This window comes from Cavia porcellus, unplaced genomic scaffold, assembly GCF_034190915.1.
Source record: "Cavia porcellus strain 051 isolate PalLab524CR breed Dunkin Hartley unplaced genomic scaffold, mCavPor4.1 scaffold_40, whole genome shotgun sequence".
NCBI classification, from domain to species: domain Eukaryota; kingdom Metazoa; phylum Chordata; class Mammalia; order Rodentia; family Caviidae; genus Cavia; species Cavia porcellus.
In genome coordinates this window covers 7,044,346-7,068,029 of record NW_026947523.1, presented here as the reverse complement: position 1 = coordinate 7,068,029, position 23,684 = coordinate 7,044,346, and the positions used below count along the sequence as shown (strand labels likewise).

At 55.4% G+C, this 23,684-nt stretch overlaps 2 protein-coding genes across 2 annotated transcripts; one reads left to right on the top strand and one right to left on the bottom strand.

Moving 5' to 3' along the window:
• Window positions 1-6,407: 6,407 nt before the first annotated feature.
• On the top strand, window positions 6,408-16,704 carry Csdc2 (cold shock domain containing C2). The gene is made up of 4 exons (XM_003470385.5): window positions 6,408-6,591; window positions 13,343-13,641; window positions 14,354-14,476; window positions 15,204-16,704. The coding sequence occupies exons 2-4, from the start codon at window positions 13,466-13,468 to the stop codon at window positions 15,364-15,366; spliced, it is 462 nt and encodes a 153-aa protein (XP_003470433.2). The 5' UTR covers window positions 6,408-6,591; window positions 13,343-13,465; the 3' UTR covers window positions 15,367-16,704.
• A 206-nt stretch (window positions 16,705-16,910) lies between these two features.
• On the bottom strand, window positions 16,911-23,663 carry Pmm1 (phosphomannomutase 1). The gene is made up of 8 exons (XM_003470386.5): window positions 23,460-23,663; window positions 21,317-21,434; window positions 19,498-19,574; window positions 19,318-19,409; window positions 18,959-19,058; window positions 18,145-18,220; window positions 17,610-17,725; window positions 16,911-17,353 (listed from the first exon to the last, which is right to left on the bottom strand). The coding sequence occupies exons 1-8, from the start codon at window positions 23,544-23,546 to the stop codon at window positions 17,231-17,233; spliced, it is 789 nt and encodes a 262-aa protein (XP_003470434.2). The 5' UTR covers window positions 23,547-23,663; the 3' UTR covers window positions 16,911-17,230.
• Window positions 23,664-23,684: the final 21 nt, after the last annotated feature.

Sequence of the window (23,684 nt, the reverse complement as noted above, 5' to 3'; positions counted from 1 at the left end):
ACTGAGCCACGCTTGTTCTCCTTGTTTGTCTAACGCGTCCTGTGTACTGCAGCCAAGTCATCTTTCAAAAGGCCAATGTACCTAGGTGTGGTGGTGCTGACCTGTAATCTCAGCACTCTGGGGGGCGAAGCAGAAAGATTACAAACTTAAACCCAGCCTAGGGCAATTTAGCGATTTAACAAGACCTGTAACAAAATGAGAAATTAAATTAAATTAGAAAGATCGGGACAGTGCAACCCCTAGTACCACAATAACAAGACAAAACAAAGAGTTGGGAAAATATTGCAGCGTGTTTTAACCGAAATAACAATTGAGCTAGATGTGGTGGTGCATGGCTCTAATCTTACCATGAATTCAAAGCCAGCCTGAAATAAATGGTGAAACTCTGTCTCAAAAAGAAGAAGAAAGCCGGGTGTGGTGGCTCACGCCTGTAATCGCAGCACTCAGGAGGCTGAGGCAGGAGGATCCTTTTGAGTTCGAGACCAGCCTGGGCTACAAAATGAGCTCAAGGCCAGCTTGAACTGCATAGAGAGACCCTGTCTCAAAAAAAAACAATAATAACAAAAAAACCTCACTGTGTAGTCCTGGCTTTGTCCTCAAGCTCACAGCAATCCTCCCGCTCTGTCTCCAGGAATTGCAGGTGTGCACCACCATGCCCCAATGCCTGAATACGTTTTATTCTGGTTTGTTGGTTTTAGGTTTTTTGAGATTTTGTAGTTCAGTCTCAAAACTTTGAACCTATTATGTAGCCCAGGCTAGTCTTGAACTCACAGCAGTCCTCCCTCCTTAGCCTTCTGACTGCTGGGAATACAGTTGTGCACATCCAGCTGTTTATATTAATTTTTACACTCACAACAACTGCATAAGGTAGCTGCTCTTATATCCCACCCCCACCCCTATACTAGGATGGAAGCCAGGTCAGCGCTGGACACACACTCCAACAGTAACTTCTACTGGTCTCCTTTGTTATCTCCTTTCGCCTTACTCAGGACACAGAGGTCAGGGAAGTTGTCCATGGTCACGCAAGTCATGTGACACAGAGCTGGTGCTTGGGCTCCAGAGAACACGATTCTAACCACCAGGCAGTCCTGCCATGACATTAGCCTGAGGCCAGGGAAATGACAGACATAGTGACACAGAAACTGTGAGGCCCACAGGTGGGGAGGGGCTGGAGCAGAGCCGGGGGCTGGGCAGACTCTGGGGGTCTCCAGGGAATGGAGGGCTGGGTGGCGTGGGGGACAGAGGGACAGGAGCCAGCGCTGAGGCCTTTCACCACATGGGAACCTGGCTAGGGTCCAGGCTGGGGGGCTACAGGCGCAGTGTTCTGGGTTCCCTGTCTTCCTTTCTGGTTTTTGGCTCCCAGGCTTGCAACAATGCCACCCTGGCAGGATGGTTTCCTTGCTGGGCAGCCAGGACAGGCCACTTTATTAATTCCCTGCATCGCTCCAGGGAGCACTGAGGGGCTTTCCAATGCCACCCTGGTGACTTGGTCTCAGCCTCCGTGACAGCAGAGGACATCTCTATGGTAGCCACATGGCCTTTGGGCCTAGCCCAGTACCTGGCACCAGGCCAGGCTTGCAAATCTGTGCCATTTGAATGGACAAAGGGTAGCCAATGATTACTGAAGGTCGCAGCTAGAGGGAAAAGTCGAGCTGGAACCCGTGAAGGCTGGAAGAGAACAGAGTGAGAAGGGCCAGGGCTCCCAGCCCCACACTGCAGCAGCGCCTCCGGCCTCTCTGCGGGACAGGGCTCAGGACAGAGTGGACTTCAAAGGGCAAGTCAGGGTCAAGAGTTCAAGGCAGCAGAGGACTGGCCTTCAGAAAACACATGTGGTACACCATGCAACAGAAAGATATGAAGCCATATCAAGGAATAAGAAAGCTTTTGTTCTCTGTCCTCAGGAGTGTAACCAGGCTATGGCACTGAGCCACATCTGCAGTCCTTTTTATTTTTTTATTTTGAAACAAGATCTTGATATGTTGCCCGGGCTGACCTTGCACTTGCCACCCTCCTGTCTCGGCCTCCACAGCATCTGAGATTGCAGGTTATACCCCCAAGACCGGCCTGAGAATGCTCTCTGTATATTACTGTAGAATGATATTCTGGGTATATTGTTCAATCTAAAACAAGCAAACTACAGAGGAGTGGGTATGAGACATCATTTTATTTATTTGTTTATTTATTTTGGTACTAGGCATCAAACTTGAGATCTTGAACTTGCCAGACAGGCACTTATGCCGCTGAGCTAAATCCCCAGCCCCCTGTTTGCTTTTTTTGAGACAGGGTCTCATTATGTATCCGAGGCTGAGCTTAAAGTTGCAGGAATTCTCCTGATTCAGCCTCCACAGCACTGGGATTACAGGCATGTATGACCACACCCTGCCTCACCTCCCTATTTAATAGTTTTCTTGAGCATTTATTGCCTTCTGACAGACACTATAATTACAGCTTTAGGTCCTTTTATTGTCTTTCTCCCTTCTTGACTGTCAGCATCAGAAAGACAGAAATTTTGTGTGTTTCGTTCACTATTCACCCTCTAGTGGCCAGAAGTGTTGCCGGTGGCTGGACACAGTGCTGCACACCTGTAATCCCAGCTACTCAGAAGCAGTCTCAAAATAAACCTGAAGGCTGTGTGTGATGGCACACACCTGTAATTGCAGTACTCAAGGTGGGTTTGGCAAGTGTTAGGTCATGAGTTCAATCCCCTGGTACCAAAAAAAGAAAAAGTGGGAGAATCTTCAAGAGTTTGAGGCTAGCGTGGGCTACATGGTGAGTTTAAGACTGGACTGAACTACATGGTGAGACCCCGTCTCAAAGACCAAACAAACAAACAAGGGACTGGGGATTTAGCTCAGCGGCATAAGCACCTGCCTTGCAAGCAGGCGGTCGTGAGTTCGATCCCTGGTACTGATAAAAAGTTAAAAAAAAAAAAAAAAAAGCAAACAAAAGAACCCAGAAATCAAAATCAAATTCACAAAAGGCCCAGGAGTGGTGGTATGTGCCTGGAATTCCAGCACTTGGGAAACTGAGGCAAGAGGATAGCTGGGAATTCCCTGCCAGCCTGAACTGCATAGTGAGACCCTGTCTCAAAAAAAAAAAAAAAAAAAAAGGAAGGAAGAAAGAAAACAAAAGAAAATATTAGCCCTGAGCTGGACCTGGTCCTGTGGACCCTTTTAGCAGAAGAGCTTGACCTTGAGCTCTGGGCAGCCAAAGAAAGAAGACAGCATTTCCATGACCATGACGACAGCTCCCAGGTGTCAGGGTGGCAGATCCTCCTGACCCGGGTCTCAAGGGCTCTCTGCAGCCAGCAGGGATGGAGAAGGGGCCGATGCCCTCCCTGGGCCGCCTGCCTGCATGGCTGGAACCCTGCTCATGGGGCACTGTGCTGCTTTTTGTCTTTTTTTTTTTTTTTTTTTTTTTGGTTTTCTTGAGACAAGGTCTCACTATGCAGTTCAGGCTGGTCTTGGGCTCACTTTGTAGCCCAGGCTGTCCTCAAACTCAAAATAATCTTGCCTCAGCCTCCCAAGTGCTGGGATTACAGGTGTGAACCACCACACCCAGTTTGCGGGGGTTTTTTTTATTAAAATTTTTTCTCTTTCTGTTTTGAGTCAAGGTCTTACTATGCTGCCCAAGCTGCTCCTGATCCTCGCACCTCAGCCTGAGTGCTGAAGCCCGTGGATAGGGGCCTCCTCTCATGTGGGCATTTTTTTCCTTTTCCTTTTCTTTATTTCTGTTTCAGCAGAGTTTTGCTGTGTAGTGCAAGCTGGCATTGAACGCAGGGATCCTCCCGCTTCAGCCTCCCCAGAACCAGGATGACAGGTGTGCACTGCCATACCCAGGTTTGAGCTTCTGCATTTTAAACCCCGCTCCCCTCACCGGCTGTGTGATGTTGGCCAGGTTTCCTACCTTCTGTCTGAGTTTCCACATCACTGTGAAGTGGCCCCATCACCTTAGGGGTCTCTGTCCCTTCAAGGGCTGTTATGTGGGTTCAAGGCCACAGGGTCCTGGGCCGTCCCTGTTGGCTGCAGTGACAGGCGTCGAATCACAGCACAGGTGGAACCTCCGAGGTGGGAGGCTTTTTTCCAGAAGATGAGCTTTGGAATTCTCAGCTTTTCACAAAAATAGCCTCGTGTAGCCCCAGTTGCAGCCAGGATCTCTTTGTTGCAGAGCAGCGGGTGGGAGGGTGGGTGGTGTCTCTGCTGCTCATTTCTCAATGAACAGCTGCGCCAGCTCAGATCACACTACTGCGCCCAGCCAGCCCCCTTCTCTTGGTCCTGCACTGCAGGGCCTCCGAGACGGGAAACCTGATGCCAAGGCGGGGCTCAGCTTCTCAGCCTCCACAGAGCTGGCCCATGAGGCAGGCCTGTAATCTCAGCCCTGAGGGGGAGGCTGAGACAGGAGGATCACTGTGAGTTCAAGGCCAGTCTGAAGGATACAGTGAGACCCAGTCTCAAAAACACCAATAAAGAAAGAACCTCACTCACCCAGCCACCGGCCTGCCACACCAGCCTCCTTCCTAGGGCTTCCCTGCTGTGACCTCTCTTGGGAGCCTGGCAAGCCTGGGTCCTTCCTGTCACTGGCAGCTCCCCGTCACTCTCTGCTGCCGGTTTGCTGCTGGCAGCCACCAACAGGTCAAGGCCACAAAGAGGACAGCCAGGCTCAGTGCCACCTCTCCAGCCCAGGTCCCAGCCTGGTCAGGGTCCTGATGACCGGGGAGGGCAGAGGTGATTTCCCAGGTGACAGCAGGGTGGTGGTGCAGGGGCACGGAGCACTGTAGGTGCCCTCTGAGCCCCGGGGCTGCTCTTGGAGGGGGCAGGCCCATGTGCTTGAAAATCGGGCACCCAGACCCAGACTTGGGACCTTTCTTGGTGACACCATGTGACACAAAGCCCCACAATCGCTCTGGAGCTGTCTCCTCACTCAGGCAGGTAGGATGATGCCTGAGAGGGTTGTTTTTTGTTTTGTTTTGTTTTTTCCTGTGCTGGGGACTGACCCCACTGCCTTTGAACTGGGCTGCATTCCAGCCCCACTTCGCCTCTCCCCTGCTTTGTTTTTTGAGACGGTCTTGCTGTGCAGTCTAGGGACAGCAGGTCCTGAACACTGTGCAGCCCAGGCTTGCCTGGGACTTGAAGCAATCCTCCTGCCTTAGCGCCTGTGCTGGGATTATAGGCATGAGCCACACTCCAGGCACCTGGCCTTTTTCTTTTCTTTTCTTTTGAGACAGGGTCTTGCCCAATCACTGAGTTATCCAGCTTGCCATCCTCCTGCCACAGCCTCCCAGAGGGCTGGGATCACAGGCATATACTTCACACTCAAGGGTGAGCACTTTGAAAACTGTTATTTTTGAAGAAGAAGACAAAGAAAGAATCTGATAATTTGTTAGGGGTAAGGGGACACCTCTGAGTAGAATCCTTAGACCACAGGTGGAATGAAGTCAGAACCCTGGGCCCAGGGAAACCCAGGCAGTGTTTATCTCTAGTCTCTCTTGTATAACCAGAAATCAGGAGGGGCTGAGTGCCATTGTTCTGGAAGGTTCTGGAAGGTTTTAGAAGGTGGAATATATGGCACACTGTCTAGCCAGCAGCTGATGGATGATGCTGGAGAGTCCCACCTCCTCACTCTCCACCAGTGCCATAAGGGTAAAAAGTTGTAGCATTGTGAGGTGTAAATGAGGCCAAAGCTTGTTGCCTGTCAGAGGACCCTCCATGCATTACACTTACCTACTCTTTTATATATATATTTATTGTTGTTTTGTTTTGTTTTGTTTTGTTCATTTTGAGACAGGGTCTCACTAAATTGCCTAGGCTGGCCTCAAACTTCCAATCCTCTTGCCTCAGCCTCCTGAGTAGCTGGGATTACAGGCGTGTGCATCTAGCATCTTATGTTAATAAGACTTCTTTTGCAAATGCCAGCCTGCCCAGTAGTGCTAAGTGACTTCCTTCCCAGCCCAAGCTGAGGTGGAAGGAGGCCTCCAGCACCCTAGGGCCCTTGCACTGCGGCCTCTCACGGTGGGGCCGGAGTAGTAAAGGAGGTGCCCAAGACCAGCAGACCCAGCGCCTGTCTGATGCGGACTCCTGGAGCTCTAGGATCGGGGCCTCCCGGGCTGGTCCCCAGCGTGCGCATACATGTGTGTGCGTGTGCACTTGCACACCCAGACTCGATCTCCACCCCACCCCACCTGCTCCCTCTGTTGGCTCGGGGCCTCTCCTCCCCCGCGTTCCCCTCACAGCTCCCCTGACCTGGCGGAGCAAATTACACCCCGGCCCAGCAATAAAAGCCACTTTGCCAAACAACAAGCTCTGGAGCTTTGAGCGACACAGCTGGGTGCCTCCCGCTCGCCGCTCGCGGAGCCTGGTGCCCCTTTAAAGGCAGAGAATACAAATTCCCACCGCGTCCCTCCCCGGCGCTCCTGACGTCAGCGGGAGGCGTGTGAGCGAGCGGGCGAGCGAGTGAGTGAGTGACTGAGTGAGCGAGCGAGTGAGTGAGTGAGGGCCGCGGCCGCCGGCGCGCGCTCACACTCACACTCACACTCACCCCGCGGCCCGGGCTGCCCGAGCCGCCGGCGAGCGCCGGATCCCGCCGCCGGGAGAGGTGAGGCGCCGGCAGGACGGGAGGGCGAGGCCGAGGGCCGGCGCGGGCCGCAGGGGGCGCCGGGTGGGGCTGCCTGCACCGCGGGAGCCCGGTCCGGCCGGGCCGCAGCCTCCCGTGGGCACCCGGAGGGCTCCTCCGAGGGCTCCTCGCAGGCTGGAAGGCGAGCGTGGCGGGGAGCGTCCCTGGACTGTGGCCCGGGACTGGGAGGGGACGTCGAGGACCGCGGGCAGCTGTCTCGTCCTGACAGTTTTCCCGTGTGATGGGGACAGTCGTGTGCCTGGGTTTGGGAAGGTGGCTCGGGGTCTCTCTGCCTCCCTCGGGGCCCCCGCGCCCGCCTGGGTCCCTGAGGCTGGGGTCTGACCCGCCCTTGCCAGGGCGCAGCTCCCCCTCCAGGGCAGGGGTTGAAAAGCCAGGACCTGCAGGGCCACCGGGCGGTGGGGTGCAGGGACTCAGGGCCACCCTGGCTGGCGTCAAGCCCCCGAATGGCCTGACCCTGGCACAAGGAGACCGCGCGCAGATAAGGGGCGACGCTGGCACCCAGAGGGAGACAGCCGGTTCCTGCCAAGCTGCCAGCCCGCCTGCTTGCTCTTCCCGGGCAGAGGGAGGGGGCTTGGAGAACAATAATAAATACAAGTGTGAACGGCTGCATCCGCGGGCTGGGGGAGGGGAGGAGGAAGTGTGCCCAGCGGGGGGTGGGCAACCTCTCCAGCGCCTGGCACCAGGCCTCCGCCTGGATGCCACCCAGCAGGGGCCGCTCGCTAGGAAGGAGGGTTCGCCGGCCCCCTTACCAAACCTGGTCCATCCCAGAGGCCTCTGGGCTTCCAGTTGTCAGTGCTTCCTCCTCCCAGCCTCACCCCTCCCATACCCTTGAAACATCTGTTTTCTGCATCTGCCCATCCTGATCTGTCTGCCCCCAGCGCCGGGAAGGAGAACGAAAATCCAAAGACAGGCGCTGTCAGGAGCTGCAGAGGGCACAGGGCAGTTCTAGTCGTAGAGATTTGTTTCAGGCCTTGAGAGAGATGCTAGACAGGGTTCATGGATGTCATTGGCCAGAGAAGAGCTTCTTGGGGACCCCGGAGGACCTATGAAAAGGGCCCATCCGCCAGCCGGTCCAGAGGCGGGACCCCCCAGAGGCACCAGCAGAGGGCGCTCTGAGCTTGGCTGTGATGGTCAAGTCCGGGAGCCCAGGGGGAATGGGACTTGTGACAGATCACACATTTTTGTTTGTTTTTGGTTTTTGATTGTTTTTGAGATAGTGTCTTGCAGTGTAGTTCAGGCGGACCTTGAACTCATTACATAGCTCAGGCTAACCTTGATTTTGCAGGCTCCTCCTGCCCCAGCCTCCTGAGTGTTGGAATCACAGGCATGCACCGCCACACCCAGCACAAATCAGATTTTTGTCCCAACTGCACAGGAACCCTGGGAGGGCGGGTCAGAGTGGAGGGGACTTTCCCTTTGTCCCTGAGCCAAGGAAAGGACAGTCACAGAGCAGGGGTGGCACAGCAGGGGTTGTAGGTCACACTGATTTGCATTCAAACTCAGCCTTCTATACATCACTTTAACCAGCCTGGTCCTGGGGGGTACTCGAGTGAGACAGTGACTTGTCTGAGGTCACTCACCTGGGCAGAAGCAAAGCTGGGAAGGGAACATGGTGCTCCTGGTGCCATCCTGGCTGCTGGACCGCAGATGGCAAAGATGCCCCAAGGCCTGAAGCCCAGCTGTCCCCAGGCAGCCTGGGTGTGAGGTGAGGAGGAGGAGGACGAGGACGAGGAGGAGGAGGGGCAGGGATGGAGGTCCCTGAAGTATGCTGGCCAACACACACACATACACTAGGGAGGGGAGGGAAGCAGGTTTAATTAGGTCACCTCCAGCTGCAAGCGCAACTTTGGCACTGATGTATTTTAAAGAGCTTTGGGGAGGCCGCGGAGAGCCGGGCCAGGTCACTCTGTCCGCTGGGCCCGAGGTTGTTCCTTGTCACCCTCCCACTGCCCACTGCAGACCAGCTGCCCTGTCCCACAGTCCCTGCCTGTCATTTGCAGCCACCAGTATTTCTGTTTGAAGCTACTGCACCCCTCCTCCTGGCTGCTCCCCACAATGGGGGCTCGGCTTGGGGGTGGGATGTTTTATTGGGGAGTTGTTTTGAAGCTCTTCAGTGCTGGCAAGTGACTCAGCCAAGGTCATTGTCTGAGTCAGCGCAACACCAGAAATAGAACCCCAAGTCCTGGCTCCCCAGTTTTTCCACCCCTGTGCTTCCTTCTCCATGAGCTGCTTTTGGGAAGAGTGGTCTACTTCTTACCTGCTGCCCACCCCAACCCCAGACACTTCCGAGGTGCAAAAGGGCAACCTCCAGCCAGGTCTGTAACCTCAGCAGGCTTTTTCACCCTTCTGAGCCTCAGTTGACCCTTCTGTAGAATGGGTATGCTAATAATATTAATCATTGCCGCTGAACTTTTGTTTATTTGTTTTGGTTTTTTGAGATAGGGTCTTGATCTGTAATTCGGGCTGGTGTTGAACTCACCATGTAGCCCAGGCCGCCCTCAAATGCCTGAAGATCTTTCTGCCTCAGCCTCTCAAGTGCTGAAATTACAGGCATGTATCACCACACTGGGTGTAAATGTTCTTTTATTGACACATAGCACACAGGTTGGAAGATATCACCTTGGGGTATGCCCTCATGTATGTTTCTGGCAACCCCAGAGAAGAGTTGGGCCAAGGCATGGGGAGCAGAGACAATTTATGCAACTGAGATGAGGGGGAGCCCAGAAAGGGGCAGCGCTTGCCTGGATCACACAGCCCTGCGTGGCTGAGCTGCTTTGCCTTCCCTGATCTGTCCAGGGAGAGAAGGATTCTCATGGTCAAGAGCAGGGCACAACAACCATTTGTACCTCCTTTGCGGGGGGTAGGGGGGAGCTGATTACTAGAGCAGAGTCCCAGCTAGCTATGGTCACCTGCTGCCAGGGCTGAGTCACCATCCCGAGTGCTGTGGCCCTAGGACATTGCGTCAGACCTTGGATTATCTCCAAATAGCCCTGATGTTTTTTTGTTTGTTTGTTTTCTTTTTTGAGGCAGGGTTTCACTATGTAGTTCAGCCTGGTTTTCAACTTGCAGTGAACCTCCTGACTCAGCTTCCCAAGTGCTGGGATTGCAGACATATACCATGCCCAGCTCCACTGCTGCCTCTGAGGGGCATTGGTGTGGGCAGGAGAAGCCCCAGGACACCAAATCCCTGCAGGGCCGCCAAACAAACCTGCACTTGGGGGAGCCTGACTTTTAGTTGCTCTGGGAAAGTTCTTTTTGCAAAGCTCTAGCCTCATCTTGACTCACCAGAAGCAGAAATGACCTTCACAGGAAGAGCACTAGACCATCAGACAAAGCTGGGCTCCATCCCTAACCTGCTGTGTGACCTTGAAGCAGCACTTAACCTCTCTGGGCTTCATCTGTAAAATAGGAACAAATGTAACTTCAACCTTCCTGGCCACGCTGGGGTGAAAGCACAGAAACTCACCTCTCTGGAGAATTCTATGGTGCAGGATGTCCAGAGCCCGGACCAGAGAAGCCTCATTTCTGTTTGTTCTTCCCAGCAGCTGAGCTCAGGAGAGAGGGTCAGACCTGGGCATTCTGCCTGGGCGCCATGTCCCATTTTCCTTGGCCTCCCAGGCCTTTGGGTGTTATGCAGGCCCCAGACAGGGATGGCCCTGCCCAAGGTCACATAGCTAGTTACTGGAGATGCAGGGGCTGGCGCAGGCCTCCTGCCCAGTCATTGGTCCTAGCTGAAATCCTGTTCTGGGCCTCAGTCTCCTCATCTGCAAAATGGTTTAACAGTGACAGCAACCTGAAAGAGCTGCTGGGAGGATTAATTAAAAGAAAAACTGGGCCAGGGGTGATGGCATGGGCCTGTCATCCCAGCACTCTGGGAGGCTGAGGCAGGAAGATGCTAAGTTCCAACCCAGCCTGGACAACTTAGCAACTTATGGAGACCCTGTCTCAAAATAAAAAAAGGCAGGAGATGTAGGTCAGGGTAAAAGCCCTGGCTTCAATACCCAGGACTGCAGAAAGCAGGCAGGCACAAAAGCTGCACTCACCCGGCTGGGAAGTGCTTGGTGCCAGGCCTCAGTACCCCTGGAGGGCCCCTACCCACCTGGCCAGAGGTGGCAGGTGGCTTCTCTGGGAAGCAGGTCAGTCCTGCCCTCCCGGTGTCCCCAGCTTGCCCTTGCTCTAGACAGGGACACCAGTGCAGAAAGGCCCAAGAGGGCAGGGGAGAGCGGGGGTCGCGCTGCGGTGGTTACCAGGAAGGTGCAGGCCTGAGCTAGGGCTGCTCCGCCACCCTGGTGACAGTGCTCCCCGGAGTCAGGTGGAAGAAGTGACAGGGACAGTGAAGGCTGGGATCAGCCCCAGGTCAGGGAGGTCAGTGCGCAGCCCCCACCAGAAGGTTCTAGCTCCTCCTGCCTCCGCCTCCTGGGCACTGAGATTATAAGCATTCACCACCAGGGCTTGTTACTGTATTATCCTGCAGTACTAAGGACTGAACCCAAGGCCTTTGCCCTGTACATCCCTAGCCTTTTTATTTAGTTAGGTTTTTGTTTCGAGACAGGGTCTCACTTTGCAGTCCAGGCTGACCTTGAACTCTCAGCAATCCTCCTATTTCAACCTCCTAGGATTACAGGCCTGTGTGATCACATCTGGCTTTTACTTTTTATTTTAAGATAGAATCTTTGCTAAATTGTCCAGGCTGGGCGGGAACTTTAGATCTTCCTGCCTCAGCCTCCTAGTGCTGGGATAATAGGTTTATGCTACCACACACACCCAGCTGTTTACTTTTTTGTGTTTTTTGTAAACTCCTGTTTCCTTGACTGGCTAGGGATGTAGCTCAGTGGCGAAGTACTTGTGTACATCAGGTATTGGGTTTAATAAAAGGAAGGGAGGAAGGAGGGAGGGAAAGAAGGAAGGAACTAGACATGGTGCTGCAGCCTGTCAGCAATTGGGAGGCTGAGGCAGGAGGATCTCTATGAACAGAGGCCAGGGATTTTGCTGTGGCAATGGAGATCAGACAAGTGACTACTGGCTCTGCTGCCTGGCCGTAAGCATTTTTGGACCCATTGCATTCAGGATTCCTACAGAGCCTTAAATCCTTCCCCTGCAAACTCCAAATTTGTGTATGTTTAGTTTGAGGCACAAAGACTCCAAAAATAGACATATAGCTCAGGGTTCATCTCTGTCACCAGGACTGGGTGAGGTGAGGGGTGGTGGCAGAGAAACTACTGAGTTTCTTTAAAGTCCAGGCCTAAGAGAGAAAGACACAGGGCTTCCAGTCCCATTGTACAGATGAGGAAACTGAGGCTGGGGGCAATGTCAAAAGAGCCGCACTCCTGGTCCCTTCCAGCCAAACAGGCCGCTTGTCCCTTGCTAGGGTTCCAGGGCAGATTTCTTGGGCTCCAAGACTTCCCAATCCCGAGGATAAGTGCAGGGGGGCCAGTGCAGAGGAAGTTATATCTTTTCCCAAGGGGAGGAAATGCAGGGTGGTTTTCTCAAGGTCATCCAGGTGCCAGGCTGTGCACTTGGGGACTTCTATTAATCCATGTCGATCACAGCAACACGCAGCAACCTTGCCACTGTAGTCTTGCTGTGGTGACTCTTCCTACCGCAGGGCGGAATTCCCTACTTGACCTGAAAATCCCTGTTCAGACCTGAAGCTTTTGTCCCAGTGGTTCTTGTTTATTTGATACTCGACATACAAGCTAAAATTTGTCAATGGTGGCTCTCGCCTGTAATCCTGGGCACTCAGGAGGCTGAGGCAGGAGAATCATTTCGAGTTCGAGACCAGCCTGGACTACAGAGTGAGCTCAAGGCCAGCCTGAACTGCATAGTGAGACCCTGTCTCAAAAATGACAAAAAAACAACAATTCCAGCTAAAGAACTTGTCCCTGTCGTTTGCCTAGCGGTTTGCTACCCTTTCCCGCCAAAACAGCGTGCTTGGTACTTCCTATTTTTGGTACCGATTGCACCTCTTGGAACCAGTTAAGGCTGAGTGCAGAGGCATTGCTGTTAGTGCCGCCTGCTGGAGTCGCTGAGTCCCCAGCACGCCGCCAGGCGATTCCCAGCCTCAGATTCAGGACTGAGGTTCTCGAATGCACTGGGCAAGTGCTGTGTCCCCTGGTTACACACGGAGACCTGCAACCTAATTTTGAGAGGCAGAAACTGGGCTGAGAAAGTAGATGGCCCAGGTCCCCAGGAGCTCACCCTGCAGTCTGTTCCCGGCGAGCAGAAAGGGCTATTGTGCTCAGCATGAGAACCATCCTGTGCCCGTGACCTGTGACCCGTCCTGTGCAGGACATGAGCTGTCACAGGCCAGGCGGGCGGAAGAGGTCACACAGCCGAAGGCAGGGAGTCAGGTGGAGCTGTGGCCTGTGTTCCTGCCCACCCTTTGGGACCTACCGAGTCTCTCTTGGCTGAGGCTACTAAGTTGTAAGGGACAGCCGAGGTTTGAACCCCGTGCTGTAAATTTGAAATACTCAAGCCTGGTCATGGCCACCCAGTGCCCTAGTCGCCGGCCCCTGTAGTCACAGGGTCAGACTGGAAGCTTCGATTGCTTTGTCTTTCTGGTTTGCACACACAAGTGGAGACAAGGTGTGCATGGGCAAAGTCATGCAGCCGTGGCCCATGGGAACAGCCCGGTGTCCATTGTGCCACACTGTCCTCATGCTGGACCTAACTGTCATCTCTGTCTCTGTTTCTCTGTCTCTGTCCCCTGCAGACGGAGCCTGTGGCTGGTGAGGCCGCCGAGCAGGGCCAGGCCGGGCCCTGCCCGCAAGGACGCCCAAGCCCTTCACCGGCCCCGGGGCCCCAGAGCCCGCCAGGCTCTCCTGCTGGCCCCACCATGACATCGTCGGAGTCCACGTCGCCCTCAGTGGTGCCCCCGCTCCACTCGCCCAAGTCCCCTGTGTGGCCCACCTTCCCCTTCCACAGGGAGGGCAGCAGAGTGTGGGAGCGGGGCGGGGCCCTGCGAGACCTGCCCAGCCCGCTGCCCACCAAGCGCACCAGGACGTATTCAGCGTGAGTGCCTGCCCTTTACTTGGGCTCTGTCACCCTCCCTGTCCTCCTTTGTCCCCACTGTCCTCATGAGGGTGGGGAGCTGGGTATGGGACCCCCCAGTAACTGCAGTATTCTGCATCCCACAAAACCAGTACTGTGCTAAAGCTGGGCATAATGGCGTACACCTATAATCCCAGCACTCAGGAGGCTGAGACAGGAGGATTGCTGTGAGTTTGAGGTCAGCTTGGGCTACACAGTGAGTTAAAGGCCAGCCTGGACTGCACAGTGAGACTCTGTCTCAATAAACACATCACAACAAAACAGGAAAAAGAAAAACAAATCTTGTAAGAGGAATTCATTAAAATCCAAATAACTTTCGGAGTAGTCTGGGGTTGCGGCTCAGTGCTGGAGTGCTTGCTTAGCAGGCACAAGGCCATGAATTCAATCCCCAGCACCGCCAAAACCAAACAGAACCCAAATAACCTCAGGAGCGGAGGGTGCTGCGTGGAGAGGGCTGTGAGGAGGGGGAGTCTGGTGACCGGATGCTGTGCCCTCTGAGAGGGACGTTCCCCTCTCTGGGCCCGGGGTATGGACACCTGCAGAGTGAGGCTGACATAGTGTACACTGGCCAGGACTGATCTCAGGCCCAGGCGGGCTCTTCCGGCCAGGCCGGCCAGGCCGGGGAGGGCAGGGTCTGGGGCAGCCGGGCCATAGCTGTGATCTCCCCACCCAGGACGGCCCGCGCCTCGGCCGGCCCGGTGTTCAAGGGCGTGTGCAAGCAGTTCTCCCGCTCCCAGGGCCACGGCTTCATCACCCCGGAGAACGGCTCAGAGGACATCTTCGTGCACGTGTCTGAGTGAGTCCCCTGGCCCCCATGTTCTTGGCCGGTCCCCCTCGGTGTCCCAGCCGTGCTTTGAAGCAGCCTCTGCCTGTGACTGCTATCCCTGCCTCTACCTCCCCTCTCAGGAGGGTTGTAAGTGCAGGGAAGGGAGGGTGGACACAGCCTGGAGGAGCCCTGGGCTGGGGGGTGGCGGAGGACCCGTGAGGTTTGTCCCCAGCTAGCCCTAATAAGAGATGACAGGGGAGGTCCCTGGGACTCTGCAGAGTCTCGGGGACCTTCCTATTCCCAAAGGGTACGGAGAGGAAGATAATGTGTATCAGTCCCATTTTGTTTTTATTGTTGCTTGGCTCCTGGATCTGTGTATGTGTGTGCGTGCGTGTGTCTCAATGTGTACTTCAGACTGACCTTGAACTCATTATGTAGCTCAGGCTAGCCTCCAACTCACGGCAATCCTCCTGCCTCAGCCTCATGCATGCTGGTACTACAGGGGTACACCACCATGTCTAGCTCGGATTTAATTTTTTCAGACCTGTGGATCGAACCCAGGGCCTTTTGCCTGGGCTGCATCCCCATTCCCAGCCCTATTTTGAGACAAGGATGTCACTCAGTTGGCCAGGCAGCACTTGAGGCTTCCAGAATGCTGAAATGGGAAGTGAGATCTTGGCCTCACTAGGGTAGGGCTGGGCTGCCCTCTATCTGGGCCACAGTGGAGTCAGGCTGACCCCCCTCTCCTGCCCACCAGCATCGAGGGGGAGTACGTGCCTGTGGAAGGTGACGAAGTGACCTACAAGATGTGCCCCATCCCACCTAAGAACCAGAAGTTCCAGGCTGTGGAGGTGGTGCTCACCCAGCTGGCCCCCCACACCCCCCACGAGACGTGGTCCGGCCAGGTCGTGGGCTCCTAGGCTGGGAGCTGTGGGGGGAGGGCGGGCAGCCCCCGGTGGCTTTGGTGTGCACGTCTGTCTATCTGTCTATCTGTGCTCGTGGCCATGTGTGTGTGCACCTCCACCCACCCGTGACTGTCCTGGGAGCTGGCAGGAGGGGAGGCCACCAGCCCTGGCCTGGCTGTCCCTGCTCCGTCCCTTCCCACCACACACATGGGACCCTCTTGTCCTGCCCATGGCCTGCGTCACCTGAGTCTCTGCCAGCTCCACCCTGGACTGAGCCCCTGCCATGGCCTGATCCTTCCCCTTGGAAGCCAGGCTGGTGAGCACTTTGGGGGAGCCCCCAGCCTCACGCAGTGGAAGAGGGCTGAACATGGGAACACACGGCCCCCCTACCTTCCTGCTCAGGCTCTTGGGGCACTGACCAGGTAGGAAAGGGGGGCCTGGGGAGTGGAAGGGGAATCTGAGGTTCCCGTCTGGCCTGGCAGAGGCACTGTGACACCCAAGCTCCTCCCCTGGCCCCGAAGCAAGCAGGGGATGCGTCACCCTAGCCCGGGTGCAGCCATTTCTTCCCCTCGGACTCACAAACCCTGTGGATTCTCCACTCCGTGCCCAGCCACCAGCTGGGGAAGACATGGCGACGGACAACATGATGTCCCCTCGGACAAGGCCAGACCCAGGCACTGAAGGATCCACCAGGCCTGCCTCCATACCAGCCTCCTCCCAGCCTGGGAGTCCTTGCTGCGGTGTCCATCCCTGCCACGTCCCTGGTGTGTGGTGGTCCTGCTTAGCTGGAGTTCCCCTGGGCTCCTGATGTCCCTGTGTGCAGCAGGGTGACCTGGCCTAGGAGGGGCCTCATCTCACACCCTCCCTCCTGAGATCCAGTGTGGGGGAAATGGGGTCACAGGCTCAAGGGAGGGCCTGCCAGGACAGTGACCCTTATGCGACCCAGGCTGCAAGGAAAAGTGGGGGCACGCATGCCCAGGACGAGGGGGTCAGTGACTGTCTAGGAGGCCTTGGAACTGCTCCAAGACCCCAGGGTCAAGATCAGCTGGGGCATCTGCATCCCAGCCCAGTGCCACCAGAGGCTGGGCAGTGCCTGGCAGCCCCTGTCCCTGGGAAGGGCCAGCCCACCTGACATCCCACTGAGCAGGACAAGGACATCTTGGGCCCCTGCCCCTAGCCTCTCCCCCATGAGCAGGCTCCCTGTGCAGGCATCAGGCCAGGGCCACCTGGATGGCGGGGGCAGCAGCTTCCTCCCCATCCTAGCTGCCCCATAGCACCAGAAGTCACCCTGAGACCCCAGCCACGGACTCCCCATCCTTCCTAACACTGGCAATAAACTCAACTGTGACCTAAGTGGACTGGGAGCTGCTTCCTGCCCACGTCCTGGGAGGGGCTGGGGAAGGTCGAGCTGAGCTGGCCTTGTCTGAGGCCCCAGTGGACCCACTTCTGGGTGAGCTGGGGCTGCGTCCTTGTCCCTGCTTGTCATCTGCAAAGTGGGGATCTCAGCAGTGCGTGAACAGTGTGGACTGTTACTCCTCAGACACCTCCGACACAGCACCTTGTCGTGTGTGGGGCCTTTAATGCTTGTGACACGGTTCGGAGATTTGCTGGGGCCCCTGCATCGCACCCTTGCACGGCCTCCTCCCATGTAGACGGGGCTGTCCTGTTCTGAACTACGAGCAGCAGCTATGACCACAGCCATCAGGGCAGAGGCCAGGGACACTTTGGGATCAGGAGGCGAGGGGCCAGGCTCGGCCTGCAGCATGTGTCTCGCAGCAGTGCACAGGCCCAGGGTCCCCCACCCCAGCCGATGCAGTGTTCTTCTGCGGGCCTGGTCAGAGCAATGGGTATTCACAGTGTTAAGTTTGGGTGTTGCTCTTCACACCTCGTGGGCTGTTTCTGGGAAGAAAATCTCTCGGCACCGCTGTACCGTGTCCTGAGGGGATACCACGCTGTGGCCTACAGTCCGGGGGTCGGCGTAGATCTCAAAGTCGTTCCCGCCCTGGAGAGGAAGGGCAGAGAAGGCCTCATGCAGGGGGCTTCTGGGGGAGGTTGCTGGGGTTGGGTTCCTACACTGCCTGCTACAGAGCTGCCCCTCGTGTTGCTCCCAGGAAACCCTTCTTGTCAGACTTGCTGTGTGACACAGCGGTGTCCAGCCCCCTCCAAGCCCTGGCTTAGGAGGCTGGTTCTGTTGTCCTGGGTCTTGGCCTTGACCACAGGTGTGCAGGCTGAGGGGCGCCGGGCCAGGCCCAACTCACAGGACTGGTCTCGTTTCCAAAGAAGTGGATGGTGTCGAAGCTGTCCTGGTCCAGGCTGTCCAGGCAGTAGCGCTTGTCCCAGCCCTCTGGGAAGACATCAAAGCTGATCATGCCGCCTGCAGGAGGGATGGAGGGAGGGGCTGTGAGCAAAGGAGCTGGCAGGGGAGCTGCAGGGAGTGCCGGGGCAAGGACAGCGCTTATTCATTTGCTCAACAATCCTGAGCGTCTGTCCAGTGCAGATACAGGGCACAGGATAGACTTGGTATCTTTGGGGACATCCAATCCATTGGACCAGAATAAATGGGGCACAAATGAGATCATCAGAGAGCAGTGTGGGTGTAGGGAGCTCATCTGGCCATGGTGGCCAGGAGAGACAGAGCTGGGGTCCTGGCAGAGTGGGGGTGTCTGAGGAATTGGGTGTCCCCAAGGTAAGGCAGGACAGTGGCCCTGCAAGTCCCCCAGGCTGGTCAAGGTGGGCGAGGAGGTCCAGTCAGGGGCACCCAGAGAGGGCCCTGCCCCAAGGGGGCTCCCGTACCTCTTGAGAACCTCAGCCCCTTGCCTGCGAACTCCGTCTTCAGGGCTTCCACAAACTTCTCCCGGATCCGCTCCTTCTGCAGGGGAGGCGCAGGACAAGACTCAGAGGCCGCCACGTGCCAGGCCCTGGGCTGCGTATATGGGACTTCTGGGGGGCGACCCCACTTCATCAACAGGAGCTGTGCCTTGTCCAAGGTTGTCCAGCCACAACAGCAGAGTCAGACCCTGCCCGTGGGACATGGACTAGGGGTCCTGAAGGAGGCCTGAGAGGACAGCTGAGGAACAGGGCAGCCCAATCCCCAGGTCCTAGTGTCTGCACAGCAAGCCACAGCTCTGGGGTGGAAATGAGGGGAGGAGCCAGGCAAGACTTAGCATAAGCGGCAGTGGGGGCACTCTCGTGAGCCTGAGGACCCCTCTGGCCTTGGAGAGAGCAGGCAGTAGGGGGACCTGGAGGGATGGCATCTTTGCTGCTGGTGAGGGGTACAGGGGAAGGGGACTTCTGGAGCTGGAAGAGCAGGTTCTCAACTCGGCAACAGTTCAGGTGAGACGGACTCTGGAGGCTGGAGGAACAGGAGTTTCTGGACTGGATGGGTTTGGGAAGGTGGCAATGATGTGCCCTAGGCACTGACTCGGGTAACTAGGTGGCCAGTGGTGTGGGTCACTGGAAAGGGGCAGACATACACGACAGGTCCCCAAGAGTACTGGTTCATTCAAAATTCCCTCCCACCCCATCCATTTTGCTAATGAGAAGACAGGTACTCAGAGAGGTCGAGGGACTGAAACCCAATGGGCCCAGGTCACACGGATGGTGGCACCTTGTCCAGTTCGGAGAACTCAATCCGCTCCTCCAGAGTGCAGCTGCGGCCGATGGGTGAGATGTTCAGCATGCCGTTCCGGAACTCGATGAAGGTACCCCTGGAGATGATGGGGGTGGGGAGCCAGGGAGAATGAGAGGCCCTGAATTCAAATCCAGCCCCATCTGGGGACTACAGCTTCCTGGGGCTTCAGGAGTCAGGGGCCTGAGGCTGGGGCTAGAGTATAGTGCAGGCCTGCTTGCTTAGCGTGCACCAAGCTTGGGGTTCAATACCCCTCCAAAAAGAACTCAGACGCTCAATCATCTATAGGTTCCAGGTGAGAGACCCACACTTCTGTGGCCATGGGTGCGAGAGCTCACCGCTTCTTGGGCAGCCTGAGCACGGCCATGTAGCTGAGGCAGAAGTTGATCAGGTCCTGCAGCAGCTCCTCCCCCAGGTGGCTCTGGATGGTCTGAGCAAGGGACATAGTGGTCTCAGTGTGATGTGGTGTTACTGTCCCAGCCCAGGATAGAAGCCACCCAGGCAGTGGGGACACTGACCTGCTTGGAGAGCAGTCGTCCATGCTTATACTGCACTGTCCCGTTCTCCGCAAACACATAATCAAACTTCTCGATGACTTTGGGCGCAGAGAAGCCAGGGAGAAAGAAAGAGCCTGAGACCAGGCCTGAGACCCTCTGTTACCCCAGAAGCAAGCCACGGGGGATGGGGCCCATGCTCCTTGGCTTGGCATTCAGGGCCCATTTGTTTCATCCTGAGTCTGACGCTCCAGCCTCTGCTGCTGCTGCAGCTTCCTTTTTTCCCGTGCAAGCCAGTCGTTGCTCTGCACCTTCACCCAGACAGGCCTTTCTGCCTAAGCATCGCTCTGGATTTCCCCCCCTCAACCCGTCCTACAAAATCCTGCCACTCCTCTGGACCCTGGGCCAACTCGACAGCAGAGGGCGTCGTTCCTCCTGAGCTCCCTTCCCGAGCGACAAGGACTTGCTCCGCAGCTTCCCACACCCAGTCGCAGGATGGCTGCAGGGGGAGCTTCTGCTCTGGCTGCCAAGAGAAGGAGCTGGAGTGGGTGGAGCCGGGACTCTGCCACCGGGTCTGGGTGGCAGGGGAATCTCTCCCATGAGGGAGAAGTGGCGGAAATGGGCAGGGTAGGGAGGAATCTATGACTTCCAGATGGAATGGAAAAGGGCGTGGGAAGAGGGAAAATCCTATTAGTTTACGGTTTGAGGAACCGGAGGCCTCTGCTGCCCAAAAGCTGGACCTGCGAGCTCTGGGGTGGACCGACTTCCCAGGTGACTTCCGTCCTCACTAACATAAATGGTGTAACCACATATAACCTACAGCACGATGGCAGGATTACAGGAAATCCAGCTACCCCTGGTCATTTTGTGCAAATCTTAACCATTACTGATTATGTCCCCATAAGCGATGAGGAAGTCAAGACTCAGCAAAAGGAAGGAGAATGGAAATGGCCCGAGGGCAGGCGTCTGCTCAGTTTGTTCCCAGCTGCTTCTCCATTGCTGGCCCAGCACCTGCCTGGCAGTAGAAGGCGGTCACACACACCCCCCCTTTCTCTATCTCCTCACATGCTCTCTAATTAATTAATTAATCTTGGCACCGGGGATCGAACTCATGACCTCATGCTTGCCAGGCATCTGTTTATGCTTCTGAGCTAAATTTGAGACCCTTCTCTTTTACTTTAATTAATTAGTTAACTTCCTTATTGGTGCCAGAGATTGAACTCACAACCTCGAATTTGTCAGGCAAGCACTTATGCCACTTGAGGCAGGTCTCACATAGTTCAGTCAGGATTTAAATTCACTTATGTAGCCCAGGCTGGCCTTAAACTCGCAGCCATCCTCCTGCCTCAGACTCCCAAGTGCTGGGATTATAGGTGTGTGTCACTGCGCCTGGCTGAGCACATTATTTTTGTTTATTTATTTTCAGTATTTTCGCAACCTGTGCTTGCCAGGAAGGCCCTGTACTGCTGAGTTAAACCCCCAATCCTCTGTTTTTATTTTTGAGACAAGGTCTTGCTATGTAGTGCAGGCTGGCCTTGAACTCCCTATGTAGCCCATGCTGGGCTGAAACTCACAATGATCCTCCTGCCTCAGCCTCCAGAGTACTGGGATTACAGGTGTGTGTCACCACGCCCAGCTCTTTTTTTTTTTTTTTTTTTTTGTCTTTTTCCTTTTCATCAGTACCGGGGATCGAATTCACGACTGCCTGCTTTCAAGCATGCCGCTGAGCTAAATCCCCAGCCCACGCCCGGCTCTTTATCTACCTCTTCTGTCTCAGAGAAGTAGGATGGGTTCTTCAAAATCTGCCAGCATCCCAAGGGGAACGGACTCCACCAGCTCCTACCTTCGTCCCCATCCCCCAGCTGCTCAGCGATCTTGGAGTAGTCAGAGCCGCCCACTACGCCAATCTGCACCTTGCTTCGCAGCTTCTGCAGGAAGGCAGACACCTCGGGGTCAATCTTCTGCAGGGGGCAGAGGAGAAAAGTCAGGCTGTTAGCAGGTCTGGGACCCCCACTTAGCGCTCAGAACAGGGATCTGAGGAGGAGAGACTCAGCATTCCTAGTCCCCAAGTTGGAAATGCTCCAAACCTGAAACTCTTTCAGCACTGATGCAGTGTCACAAAAGAAAACTTCCACACTTGACCTTGTGTGATGGGTCATTATCAAAACACAGGTAACTGAAAACACCTTATAAAACTGGGCTGAAGCCAGGGTGGTGGCACAGGCCTATAATCCCAGCACTCAGGAGGCTGAGACAGGAGGATTGCTGCAAGTTCAAGGCCAGCCTGGGGTCCATAGTGAATTCAAGGCTAGACTGAACTACATAGGGAGACCCTGTCTTAACCCCCTACCCCTCAAAACATTGGGCTAAGGCCAAAGCTCAAGCACATAGCACTTGCCTAGCATGTGGGGGTCCTAGGTTTGATCCTCAAGCTAAAAAAAAAAAAAGTACAATATTGCCTTCAGGCGATGCATACAAGGTATACATAAAATCTGTGTGAACAGAGTGCAATGGTGTACATCTGTAATCCCAGCATTCTGGGAGGCTGAGGCAGGAGGATCACAAGCCTGAACCCAGTCTAGGCAACTTAGCAACTTCATGAGATTGTTTCAAAACTTAAACATATAAATCCATAAAAAGGCTGGGGATATAGCTCAGTGCAAAGGATCTGGGTTCAATCGCCAGTACCACAGAAATAAGTTAGAAAAATGGGCAACATAGTAATAACCATGTGAAGGTAACTATCCCAGGGTCACTATTGAGATTAAACAGTGATCCAAAGTGTTTGAATGAAAAGCAATTAACTGATGATTAATCAAGAGAAAGGATTCCCTACAAGGAAGAGTAAACTAGTAAGGTATAATCCTGTTTTCATACATTTGGATGTACAAAGACGACACTATTGAGGGAGGGTGATAAGGTAGGAAAGCAGGCACATGATGTCCGTGAGACTGGGAACTGGTACAGCTCTTTTGGAAGGTTATTTGCTAAGACTCACTAAAACTCAATACGTACGAACCCTGTCACCCTGAGTTTCTACTTTTCTTGCTCAAGAGTCCCTGCTTGTCCATCAGGGAATGACCCTCGCCTACTGGGAAATACTATGCTGCAGGTACAGAGGTGCAGCAGCTCTGTACTTACAACACAGCAGGGACCCCCAAGACAGGCAGTTCACTGTCAAAAGCAAGTTCAGGAAGGCACATACATCTAATGCCACTTGCAAGGCAGGTGCTTATGCTGCTGAGCTAAATCCCCAGCCACTTAATTAAAGACATCCTCACAAGCCAGGCCTGGTGTGCACACTGGCAATCCCAGTACTTGGGAGGTTGAGGCAGGAAGATTGTTGTGAGTTCGAGACCAGCCTAGGCTACAAAGTGAGCTCAAAACCAGCCTGAACTGCATAGCAAGACCCTGTGTCAAAAAGCACGCCCCCTACCAAAATGTGCTTGTGAACCTGAGGATAATTAAAAATTAACTTTTGAAAAGCGTTAAGCGCAGGACCTGTTGGTGGACAAATTGAGAGGCGGTTCCCGTTCAGGCTGTGGTGGTGTGGAGCCCACCACCTTCACTGCGGGTCTACATCTTCCTCATGATCTAGCATGCGGGAAGGCAGGGCAGACCATCCCTTCCTGAAGTCCCTGACAGCTCCGGGACCCCCGTGCCCCCAGCAGAGGGTGACTCTGAGGCTGGAGCGCACGCCAGCACGGCCTGGACTCCGGGTTAAGGCACCAGTTCCGGACTCCTGGTGCACCCTAGGGCTGAAACGGGGCAGGAAACCTGACAGGGGAGGTGAGGCGTCCCAGAGCCTGGACCCACAGCGCGGCAACGTCTGCTTGGAGGCTGTGGATGGGGGGTGGAGGGTCCCCGCCACCCCGGGTGGCGGACCCTAGGTGTCCGCGGTTCCACTGCTGCAGATCCCACACGAGCCCTCGGACGTCTGAGTAATACTCGTGCCCAGAGCTTCCTTCCGGTCGTTGGGGCCCTACCTGGCGAGCCGGCGTGAGCGTCCCGTCCACGTCAAACAGGCAGAGGATGCGCTCCTTCCTGCGGGCGCCCTCGGCGGTGACAGCCATGGCTGCAGCTCGGCGCACAGGGCGGAGTCAAGCGGCTGCCACCGAGGTCAAGTGGGGCAAAGGCAGGAGGCGGTGGCCGGGGCCTAGAGACGGGAGAGGGACGCACGGAGGGGGCGGGCATCGCGCCTATCCGAAGGG